This window comes from Chiloscyllium plagiosum, chromosome 15, assembly GCF_004010195.1.
Source record: "Chiloscyllium plagiosum isolate BGI_BamShark_2017 chromosome 15, ASM401019v2, whole genome shotgun sequence".
In the NCBI taxonomy this organism is placed as follows: Eukaryota; Metazoa; Chordata; class Chondrichthyes; order Orectolobiformes; family Hemiscylliidae; genus Chiloscyllium; species Chiloscyllium plagiosum.
Window position 1 is genome coordinate 62,384,740 of NC_057724.1, and position 12,914 is coordinate 62,397,653.

The following is a 12,914-nucleotide window of genomic DNA, read 5'->3' on the forward strand; positions in this document are numbered from 1 at the left end:
ATGTTATTCCTTTAAATAGTGAAGCACCCTTGGTAACAACTTGTGACAATAGTTTTACGTACGAAAACAACCTGCATATAAGGAGTGCTTTTAATACAGCAGGACAGTTCACTGGAGCAGAAAGAGTGAAAAAGAATGCACAATAGTGAAGGAGATATTGAGGAGGGGTGACAAGAAAATGAGATTGAGAAATCAATCTTAAGGACAGAGTTAAAGATCCAGAAGGAAGCAGAGGCTTCCAGGAGTGAGGAAACATGGCCCTGCATTGTGTTCTGGAGGGACCTGAGTATATAAAAAGGCAGAGTTATGAGGGTCAGAGAGGTCTGGTGTAGGTCAGGAGTTTCTGGAGAGGTTGAGACTTTAGGCCTCATAGAGTTCACAGAGATAGTGAGGAGTGAGGCCATGAATGGATTTAGATGTGAACATGTGAACTTTAATTCTGAAATGTTAGAAGATCAAAAGCCACAATCGGACAATGATGTGAAGGTTAATAGGTGAACAGGACTTAGTACAGGATGACAAAACCACTGTAAGCTTGGATATGGTACAGAGGGAAGATGGCGTGGAATAGAAAAGAGTGCTGAATAATCACATGTGGAGTTCACAAAGACTTGATGCAACAAGTGAGCTCATATTGAGGTGGAAATTGATGTTATATGCAAGTCCTAATCGGCAAGATCAGAATAAAGAGAAGGGAAGAATGAGCTATTTGGTCCATCGAGCCTGGTCTGCCATTTTATATCATGATCTAATTGTTGCTTTAACCTCAGTTTACTGGCATATCCTTAAACCTTTGACCTCCTAGTTGATGAGAAAACCTGTCTGCCTCTTTCTGACCGCGTGGTCAAGAATGTAGTTCAGAAATGAGGGTACAGAGGTTATGAACAGTTTATTTCCATTGGCAGCAGTGGGATGGAATCAGTGGGAAAGTTATGAGATTATGGCGAGGAGGATGTGGGGTTGAACACAATGGCTTTCTTCCTAATGTTTAGCTGGAGCAAACTGTTGCCTGTAATGTGTTGTTCAATCCGTTGATTATGTTGAGGTTCTGGGAAGGAGTCAAGACAGCAGGAATTCGAAGTCAAGATGGGGTGTAAGGAGAGCCCATATTTGTGGATGAGATTGCTAAGGAGCAAACTGCACCCAAGAAGAATGAGCAAAGGACAGACAGAGTTTAGGGGTAATCTGAAGATGGTGATGGCAGTGGTGCGGTTGGTGCGTGTGGAGCATGAAAATAAACAATTTCTGGAGATTTTTCGATCGGCAAGTGTCGCACTAAACAAAGGAATGTCAGAGATGAGAAACAGTAAAGGAAACTATTTTACACAGTTAATGCTTATTCCTGTATGCTACAAATCCTAAACTGAAAGACTGCATTTTGGCTTCTGTATGAAGGTTGTGTTCATTTAAAGTTGTTTTATTAGCCCCAGTTGGAAACCCAGTCCACTTGAGTACCTCAATAACTCAAACACCACCATGTTTTGTATAACTGTGAGATTATAATATTTAGCAGACTTGGAGAAGAATCTTGGCAGGAACTAGCATTAAAAGTGGGTAAAGGCTTATGGATTTAGCAAGTCTGAGATTTAGCACAGTTTAGAAACACTGGATCATTATTTTGAGTAACAGGTGACAGAACATATAACATTGAACAGTATAGTACAGGAACAGACCCTTCGGCCAACTTTGTCTGTTCTGACCATGATGCCAGTATAAACTAATCCCATTTGCCTGCACATGGTCTGCATACCTCTATTCCTTGCCTGTTCACATGTCTGTCCTCATGCCTTTTAAACAATGTTGTTGCATTTGCTTCTATCAATTCCCCTGCAGTGCATTCCAGGGATCTACCAGCCTCTGTGCAAATACTTGCCTCACACATCTCCTTCAAACTCTCGCCCTCTCACCTTAAACATACGCCCCCTAGTATTTAGCATTTCCACCGTGGGAAAAAGAGTCCGACTATCCACCCTATCTATGCCTCTCGTAATGTTATATATTCCTATTAGGTTGCCCCTCAGCTTCCAACACTATCGTGAAAACTATCCAAGTTTGTACAACCTCTGATAAGTGAGAGCTTTTCCTGCTAAAATATCTGATTCTGGCCTGCAAATTGGTGTCTAATAGCCAGATGTTATGATTTAACCATACTCGGGGGCAACACACTCACATATTTACCACTCAAGCATTGGCCATTGTCAATTTTCCTGGTGTGATTTGTATAGCCTTCCACATCCTCACACTTACTGCAAAGTTGTGGAGTGTGTTGGCTGACTTATTTCAGGATACCTCAGGGCCTGAGACAGAGGATTCGTAGATTCTCAGACACGGCATTAGAGGTCATGATGGAGTAGGTATAGTGAAGATAACACATCTTTTACTCAGGAAGATGAGGGGCAAGGTGATGAATGAGTTGTGGCTGGCATGAATAAAGCAGCTTATATTGTATAGGTGTGGGAAGACAATTAAGGAGGGCATCCAGAGCTGTGAAAAGTGCAATGGTTTGACATGAGTAGTCAAGCTATGATGCTAATCACACTTCTCAGTAACTGTAGCACCAATGTCAGAACCCTAAAACATCACTCAACTGCACACTGATACTCACACATCTTACACACCTCAAACATGTCTCACAGCTTTTATTTATTTCTTTGAAGATTGCTGAAAAGAGAGACGTGTTGCCGAAGCCTTTTGTCTTGCACTCATCAGGACAAACGCAAGAATGAACAAATTTCAAATCATCACAGCAATTTGTACTGTGGAGAAAGGGGTGCTGGTAGTTTGCCAGGTCAACTCTGATTGATCAAGGCAATGCATTAATAAAGCAATGGGAAACATTAGGCTCCTCCTACTCCTGGCTATTTCAGTAAAGGAATAGGCTGAGACATATTCCATTTGTTTTCTCTGTCTGTGAATGCATGCCACTTCTAGTGAGCATAAAGGAGCTTCACAGCCTCCCTCACAGTTGAAATATCTCATTTCTGAACTCAATGCCAGTATGATGTCAGATGCATAGATTGCAGGTCTCATTAACTCGCTGATCGATTGATGTTTCTCCAGTTGTTAGCAACAGACTGCACTCAAACAACCCCCGCTGGCCAAACTCAAATAAATACACCAAGTGATTGGGCAGCACTTGCTGAATAACTGAATGTGCTAATTGCTACACTATGACCAATTTAAAGTAATCAGTTAAGTTTGTAACATGGCTCATTTATGCTTCCTACAAGTGAAATGCAGTCATGAGGTGTGGATGGCACTGGCAAGGTCAGGATTTATTGTCACATCTTACTGCCCTTACCATGGTGATGGTGAGCTTCTAGTTATAGCTGATCTGGCGCAGATACACCTACTGTGCTCTTAAGGAGGGTGTTCCACATTTTTGACCCAGTACAATGAAAGAACAGCGATATCTTTGTAAGTTAGGATGGCATTTGGCTTGAAGGGTGCTGGAGCTTCCATGTACCTGCTACCCTTCTCCTGGGTGGTAGATATCTTGAGTTTGGAATGCAGTCTGGAAGGAGCCTTGGTGAATTTTTACAGTGTGTCCTGTGTCAGGTACGCACTGTGCTTCAGTTATGAAGGGACTATATTTTTACAAAGGGGGATGGGATGCTGATCAACTAGTCTGTGTTTTATATTGTATGAGCCACTCTCAACCAAGTAAGTGAGGAGTGTTCCATTACATTCCTGACTTGTGTCTTGTAAATGGTGAATTGACTTTAAGGAGTTAGGAAGTGAGTTACTTGCCAAAGAACTCCCCCGCCTCTGACCTGCTTTTGTAACTAATGTATTTATATGGCCGGTCCACTGAAGGTTCTGGCTTATGGTAACCACTACTGCCCTCACCCCAGATGTTGATGGCAGAGTATTCATGAATGGTAATGCCATTGAATGTCAAAGAGTGATGATTACATTCTTTGTAGTGAAAGATGTCCATTGTTTGGCAATTGTGGAGTGCAAATGCAACTTGTAACTTATTAGGCCAAACAGGAATATTGTCCAGGTCCTGATGCATATGGACATGAACCGCTTCAGTTTTGTTGTTGGTGACAATAATGGCTGATTTGTTATCATTACTGGATTGTGCAGCATGCAGTCTGTCACTATAAATCTAGGATCCTCTTCACCCTCCTGCCTCACTTTCCTCCAGCAGTTGATGATGCTACTCAAAGCCTCTGCTCTTTCACCCCTTCCTACCGCTGCATAAGCAGCATCCCTAGCAGGATCCTGATGACCAACCATCTCCTTTTTCTCAGTGGTGTTTATCTCTCCAGAGAGGTATTCATTCACTTTGTGTAAAGTTATCAGACAGTGTGGAGGAAGACTTGACAAAGCCTATAAAAAGTCTCCCATTAAGTTTCAAAGTTTAAATGCATTCCAGTCATTCAACTTCAATCAGTAAATAAACAGTGAAAAACTGAGCATAGCTTTTAAAGTATGAGAAATCCTGAACAATGATTTATTTAATCCTGTTCATTTGGTTGTTGTTAGTAGAGTGTGTTAACTGGAGTCTGAACCAAGAAGATCGTGTGCAGACATTTTTAATACTTTGGATTGTAATCAGAGGCTTAATTAATCACAAGGCAGTCATTCCTATCAGGTGCTGAAACCCCTGTACCACATGTGCAGAGGAAACAGGCATTTCAAGACTGTGTGTGTGTGTGAGAGCAGAACTTTGATATTTGCTGTGACTTTAATAAAATAACGACTGTTTTTGATCTTGTCTGTTTACTTATTTTTAAATCCAGTGTAGGATTTCAACCTTCGTCCAAATATTGTAATAAAAACGAATATTAGCAGCAAGAGTGCCATTTAGCTGGGAGGAGTTAGAGCATGCAAAAGAGTGAGTAATTAACTGTGTTTATGAATGAAAAGAGGTCGAAGATGAATAGTTGAGCATTGTTCCAGTCATAGATTATACTTTACTCTATGGCTAGGGCCATTTCATTGTTGCGTAGTGCTGGATATGATAGGTCCTCAATCACGATTCAAAAGGCCTCGTGAATAGCCACTTCCTTTGAAGCATCATCACCCTGAGTCTCCTAGTCTCTTAACCTGTTTGCTTCCAAATCTTTGTTTGGAAAAGTTCTCTCCCAAGTCAAATATAATGTCCTTTTCAAATTCACAGTGCCCATTCAAATTGCTCTCTCAGCTGTTAATTTTCTTTACCCCATTTACCTTCATCTTCACTGTTTCACAATCCTGAACTCATGTTGGCTCAAGAGGTGGCACACCACCATCTCCGAGGGGCAAGTGGAGAGCTGCAATAATCATTGGCCTTTGTGAGCGATGACCCTATCCAGAGAACTCATAAAGCAATTTGTTTCAAAAATCGCCCCTGTCCTTCAAAGTTTTATTCTCTCTCATCATTCTCCCTGTGACTGCTATCCTCCAAGGCTAATGAATGTACTTACATAGTGCACAACTGGTTTAGGTTTTCATCCATCATTTGATCTGGCTGGATAACATGAAGTGCTGTAGAAATGACAAGTTACAGATGATGGCAATAACATGGATTGGCTTATACGGCTGCTGAGTCTACAAGAAGGGCTAAGTTAGGGAACATTGTCTGACAATTGCAGTAGAGAGGCCAAGTGATGCTGGGATAAATGCTAAGTGCTCAGTGTGGGGACTTGGAAAGTCAAGGAAGATGGATATCTCAATGAGGACCTTGGTCTGAAGAGATAATGGACAAATGTTAAGTTTGGATGATTTTAAAGGAGAAGGGAAGGATTGTAAAAGTAAAGGGCTTTAAGTAGAACAAAATACTGGAGGAGTAAAAACAATATCAAGATAAGATTTAATGGTAAGAGTTCAACTACCACAATTATGGTTTGGGTCTTGTGGATAGCAGTAAGTAAATCAGGTGATGGTAGAGTGGAGTTGTTTTAGTAAGCACATGGTGATGTTTCCCATTGGTCAAGTTTCAGTTAAAGTCAAGATGTCAATGCAGTCAACTACAATAAGGTTGTGCACAACAAGAGCCATTTTTATGTGTTCACAGACATCAATGGGGTGGCAGGGAGAAAGATTATTGAACTACTGCCAGAGCCCAAGGGATGATGCTGGTCAGGTTGAGTAGAATGGAAAGAGTGTTGGAGATGTGAACTTCCAAAAGGCATTCACCGTTGAAGAGAGGGGAGAACCAGAGTAGAAGGTGCAGCTCATTAGGAGTCAATGATATGTGACAGACAGACATGGGTGGGGGAGGTTGTATGGGCTGATTCATTAGTGATTCAAAACTGGGCAGGAAAGTAAGAAGGCAGAGAACCATTCAGGATGATAGGGATGTGGTGAAAGATCCAAACGAGAGAGAAACAAATAACAGAAGGACCAGAAACAAATGGACAAGAAGAGACCAAATAAGAAAGATAGAAGTAATCTTCAACAGTGAAATAAGGCATTTCTCATGTTAAATGATTCACTATGTAACTGAAGCCCAATTTCTCCACCCTTATGCCAATCCAGTAAAATTGACAACACAATGGTGTCCAACGTGAGTGCATGTATTTCTCCTGACCTCATCCAGTTAGGTTTAGGTGCCAATCTAGTGGCATGAAAGGGCCCTCCCAAAACAAGGCACATGAGTTAATTCCATGCCATGGAAACAATAATATTTCTCATAGCTACAAAACACAACCCATCCCCAAGAAGATCATTATTAAGAATATAGTCCCAGTCTCTGCTTCCATTTACAGTGTTAATGGCAAAAGAAAATTAAATGGTTTACATCCTAAACACAATTATATAAACTGACTTGTTTTGACAGATCCTTTCTTTGTTTTGATTGGAGGAAAGAGGAAATTGAATCTGCACCTCCCAAATAATGCAATAACATAATTCTATCATTGCAAGATATTTAATTCTAGAGTTCACTTGGAATCTATTCTCAATGGTAACTGATCTGCACTTGGTTGTGGTAACTAATATGAATGCTTTTAAATGGGAATTATATCAAACTCAGATGGGAAAATAAACTACTTTTCTGGAAGAAATTCTCTACTTTCTAAGGTGAGGGAGGAGGCAATTTCCTATTTTGGCATCCAGCGTGTGTCTGCTACCCTCACATCAGGTGACTCTTAACTTGGTCGAATTTTCAGGGTAGCAATTCATTTTCTGCACCAAACATCCTTGAGAGCTCGATGAGTGAGATTGACAATTGATGTGCAATTTTTTGCTGTAGGCCCACACATTCTAAAAACTGGGCTGAGGTTGTTATAACGGTCGCCAATCAACAGGTGTCAACTGACAGCACTATATAGGTCTGATGTACTAGCTCGAGAGCACAAAATCCACTGATGGCTAGTGACATTTATAATTTTGCTCCTACTCTTTTTTTTAACTTTGGTGGTGTCCTGCACAAAGAGCTATGGCCTTTATCTGTACTCTTAACAATTGAAAGATCTATTTAAACTCCTGTAATGTTGGCACTCAAATTTAAGAGTTTCATAAAGGTAATGGGTGACAGCAGAATGGATACTCAGGTTAAGAATCAAATACATGACTATAAAGGACAGTTAACTGAAAGTGTTATTATAAAATCTTCTTAAGTTTTTGCCCTTATTGTCAATGATTATTTTTGTTTATAAAAGTGTTTATTTGTTTTTGAGTGTTTCACTAGGCTGCTGCTGAGTTGCTTTTTGCTATGCAATGCATCTGGTGATGCATGCTGTAAGACATACTCATAGGAATCTTAAATCTCCACATTTAATGGCTAGGTATCCAACCTGCACTAACTCAAAAAATCCACGTATTAGCATTAGGTTCTAACGAGCAGTAGATAGGACACATATATCTACCACTTTGGCCACTGTAAAAGGGACCCAAACATCTGATTTTTAAAAACATTGTACCATAGCTTCCCAACTTCTCCCTCTACCAACCCTATTTCTCTCTCATAATACTCATATCAATAGTGATAGGATTACAAGCTGCCTCCTAGGCTACCATTAACTGTTTCATTCCTAGACCATCTAGCAGATGGTTTATATTTGAGTTAGGTAGCCACAATAACCATGCCAAGTAGCCTGCTGGGAATCGAGGAAGCACATTGCATATACATTGGTAAGCAGGAGGGTGCGTTAACTTTTTGGTCCATTGAACGTCCAATCATTCTGTTCAGAACAAGTGCCTACCTATCCTGCAACTGAGATGTTCACAGTCACTTTTGCTGGTGTTCCTCACAATAATGGGTAACAAATCTTAACTAGTTGTTTAACATTAAGATGACAGACCAGTACTGGTTTGATATGAGGAGAAACATTACCAGGGTTGCTTGGGCAAGTAAACTATTGAGGGATTTAGACACCTATCCGACTCTCTGATACAGGCAAATGTACTTTGTTCAAGCACAGGATTATTGCTATCTGTCCCTGGGACAACTAAGTCATGTTCATAGGAATAGACACCACAAAGAATTCAATGAAGTCTACTGTGTTAGAGATTAGCTTGACTACAAACTGAAAAGACAAAAGAAAACATCCTGTGATTGTTCAGTGCATTTATACATCTGAAACCTTTCTGGTTGCATGTGGAACAGATGGAATTTACAGTAACTGTCTATTTCTAGTATCTGTCCCAGAGACAGCTATGCTTTTTACCAAATTATTTTTACCCTTGTTGTATCAGTAGCCTGACTCTGTAGAGTAACATTTTAAACCATCTATCCTTATCAGAGCAGATAAGCATTTCTGGACCTGCCATGGCCAGATTATTGTTTCCTTAGCCTTACTGCACACCGTTATTCATGGCTGCCTGCAGCCCAGCTCTTCATTTGGATGGTCTTCTGAAAACCCTTTGAGCTTCTTTGCTGCTCGGTACCATGGCCCTGTACGAACTGTTGAAAAAAAAAGAAAGTAAGAAGACATCTTTTTCTACTCTTCGCTTGGGGAACTGTCGTCCAGTGCGCTCACTGTCTCCATGCCAACTCTGCTATTGTTCTGAAAACCAGTAAATGTCACCACAGTGTGTAGAAGAATTAATACTAAAACACACAGCTTAAGTCTGCTGTTGCACAGTCGCGATGCTGCTGAGACAGGCAGTGAAGACTTATGATGCAACATGGAGTCCATGGATTTGGTAGATATATTATAACCTTTGTCCCAGGATAGATCACAGGTGTTCCATCTGACGTCACAGCATTCTGGCTCTGCATTGGTTAAATGGTTTTCTAGTAGCCCTGTTGCATAAAGAGAAAAGAACTCAATTAGAAAGAGTGTAGAGGCACAGTAAATCTTTCCTCCAATTTTCTCACTTGTTTGAACGTTGACCAAAGTCATTTTAGATTAGATTAGATTACTTTACAGTGTGGAAACAAGCCCTTTGGCCCAACAAGTCCATACCGACCCGCCGAAGCGCAACCCACCCACACATTTGCCCCTTACCTAACATTACGGGCAATTTAGCATGGCCAATTCACCTAACCTGCACATTTTTGGACTGTGGGAGGAAACCGGAGCACCCGGAGGAAACCCACGCAGACATGGGGAGAATGTACAAACTCCACACAGAGTCGCCTGAGGCGGGAACTGAACCCGGGTCCCTGGCGCTGTGAGGCAGCAGTGCTAACCACTGTGCCACCCATTTTAGTCACCCCTTGTACCCAGATCCCTCAGGCCTGAAAAAGGCAAAGCCAAGAAGGTTCAAATAGTACAGGGTCCTTGTTTTGCAAAAGGTTCTCGAGACAGCTGCTGCCGATTGCCAGCCCTGGGGCCATCTGTGTAATTTTGCCTGGCACTGAGAAAGCATCCAAAGCTGATGGTCACTATTGCAGCAGTGGTTGACCTTTGGCCCCAAAGCTGGGTGAGGTTATTGCAATAGCGGCACATTGGGTTCAGGCGAGTTCTAGTTAGCTGTACCACACTTTGAATATGTCACCTTTCAATATTATAGAGTCATAGAGAAAACAGCCCCTTTCGTCCAACCAGTGTATAATCCTAAACTAAACTAGTCCCACCTGCCTGCTTCTGGCTCACATCCCTCTAAAACCTTCCTATTCATGTACTTATCCAAATGTCTTTTAAATATTATAATTGTGCCCACATCAACCACTTCCTCAGGAAGTTCATTCCACATGCGAATTACCCTTGGTGTTTAAAGTTTTTCCCATATGCCTTTTTAAAATCTCCTCTCACCCTAAAAATGTGTCCTCTCGTCTTGAACTCCCCCATCCGAGAGAAAAGACACTGAGAATTAACCTTATTTATACCCCTCAAGATTTTATAAACTTCTATAGGTCACCTCTCAGCCTCCTACACTCTAGTGAAAAAACGTCCCAGCTTATCCACCTTTCTTTATAACTCAATCTTTCCCATACTCAGCAACATCCTGGTAAATCTCTTCTGAACCCTCTCCAGATTAATAATATATTTCCCATAACAGGGAGACCATAACTGGACACAGAATATCAGAGAGGCCTCACCAATGTCCTGTACAACCTCAACATGACCTCCTAACTGCTATACTCAAAAGATTGAGCAGTGAAGGCAAATGTGCTAAATGCCTTTTTAACTGTCCTGTCTAGATAGGAAGCAAATTTTAAAGAATTATGTACCTGATCCCCTAGATCCATGTCATATTGCTCTGTCATGGGGTACAAAGAATTTTCAGACCTGAACCACCAGGACATTAAATCATCATAGAAATTATTGCATAGAATATCTTCTAATCAGTCTGTTTAGAGATGTTATTACATACCTCTGCAGCGAGTGGGACTTAAACTTGAGAAACTGGAACAGAGGTAGGAACACTACCCCTGACCACAACAGCCCTATTTTAATCAACCTGTTCAGACATATAACGACAATACTCTGAGGCAGGTGGGATTTGAAACCAGGCCTTCTGCCTCAAGTGCAGATGTTCACATAGATAATACATCAACTGGACCAGTAGATGGCGCTTTTGACAGAGTCTTTGTCTTTCGAAACAATGGACACCATTACCAGTTGTAAAAACCCATTCCAATATCTTGTATGAGATCAGCTAACCAAAGTCGAAAAGTTTGTCACTGGACAGCACATTCCTGATGAGAGGCGTATGCCCGAAATATCGACTCTCCTGCTCCTCGGATGCTGCCTGACTTGCCACAACACTTTCTGATTCTGATCTCCAGCATCTGCAGTCCTCACTTTCTCTCATCAGCTAACCAAACACAGACCAAAAGGGAAACAACAAGTAAGGGAAAATTTTGAATTCATTGATAATCTTTCTAATATGGAAGGTAGACATGAATATTGAAGGCAAGACAGAGCCAATTTAAGAGCATTGAAGCAAGCTAAGGTAGGAGTTTGAATGCATGGAAATAGTAAAATAGAGGAGGTGCTGGAAATAAAAGATTGTTGAAGGAAACTGGAACAGTTTCAAAGGGTTAGCTTTTAAAATGCAATAAAAAAAACCCTCTTAAAATAGGTCAGGTATAAAAGAGTAGGACCAATGTAAGGAATAATAGAGAAAGAGGCAGTGTGGAGCACAGTTAAATGTTAAGGAGGAATAAGAAAGATCTATAAAGTTAGACTAAGGAATGCCATGAAATTGACAAGGGACACAATGAGGAATCATGAGAACAATATGGCTAGAAAGACAAAGTGCGATGGTCAAAGAATCCTTCAAATATGTCAGATTAAAAGGAAAATGTGTAAGGAGAGATTAACCCTGAAGAATTATAATGAGTTGAAGGAGAGAACATTTGAGAAACTCTTTTTCAATACTTAGTTTTTCTAGGGAATGTCATTTCTAGGGAAAACCCAGGAATGGGTAAATAATGCGAGGAAAAACAAAAAAAAATTAATAAATATTGTTGCTGTGGTTGATAGAAAGAAGACTCACTAACAGTTTTGTTCAATTGTCCAAAAGGAATATTTCACTAATAGGATATCGTGCCACTGACTGAAATGCATCGTTCGATATTTAAATGCATTGAAGCTTCACAGCAATGAACGGAATCTCTAGTGAGTTGTGGTCAATGTCAAACAGAATGATGAGTTAATATCACGCAGATGGAACACTGGCTTATTTAGATCTATTCTAATCTCAAATACATATTGTATATACATTTAGTTGAAGCATATGCAAGTTAGTTCCCCAGTGAATGGCATGTGCGTGTACTGAAACTGCAGAATGTGTCCACAGATTGATACAATAACAGACAGGGAGAATTATTATGAACATCTGTTGATTGCATAACAGATAGACCAGAAGCTATTAGAGGGCAGAAATCTTACCAGGTTTGGGGCCAAAGTTCAGAACACTCAAAAGTGAACCATAAGAACAAAGTTCAGGTGGTTTAAAGAGATAAGTCATAAAAGCTCTGGCTCACTAATGTCCTTTTGGGACAGAAACTGCTACCTTACCTGGTCTGGCCTACATATGATTCCAGACTCTCAGCAATGTGGTTGACTCTTAATGCTCTAAGGATTGGCAATAAATCTGGCCTAACCAGCAAAGCCCACATTCCATGAATGAATTACACATGAACAGGTTACATTAGTTGAAGTTCAATGCCTATTTTTTTAAAAAAGCAGCAACCAACTTTAGTACATAACCGACCAATAGCAGTAGTTTGGTGTCAGTTTTGATTGAATGTTAACATGCAGGAAGATGCCCCTAATCAACTTCTTGTGCTGTCTTTGGATCTTATGCATTGATTGGAGTAGGAGCATGATGGAGTTCCAGTTTAACATCTTACCTATGTGACAACATCTCCATCTGACTAGATTACAGTTCTTGTCTGTGGTAGAACTTGAGCTTGCAACCTTATCACTCAGAAGCTAGAATGCTGAGCATGAATGACAACAGATGACTAATAACCATCATTTAAACGTTCTGACACATTACAGCCATGAAATCACATTGCAGTAATGGAAGAAACAAAACTTTACTCTTCACCCTGAAATGGAATGGATTTCATGGAGGTT

At 40.6% G+C, this 12,914-nt stretch overlaps 1 protein-coding gene across 2 annotated transcripts in view; it reads right to left on the reverse strand.

Annotated features, from left to right (window-relative positions):
• Positions 1–759: 759 nt before the first annotated feature.
• nalf2 (NALCN channel auxiliary factor 2) overlaps positions 760–12,914 on the reverse strand; it is a 447,747-nt gene continuing 435,592 nt past the window's right edge. For both annotated transcript variants that reach the window (XM_043705041.1, XM_043705042.1), the window contains exon 4: positions 760–9,181. In XM_043705041.1, coding sequence (XP_043560976.1) covers positions 8,877–9,181 — 305 coding nt within the window. In that variant the 3' untranslated portion in view covers positions 760–8,876. The remainder of the gene's footprint in view (positions 9,182–12,914) is intronic.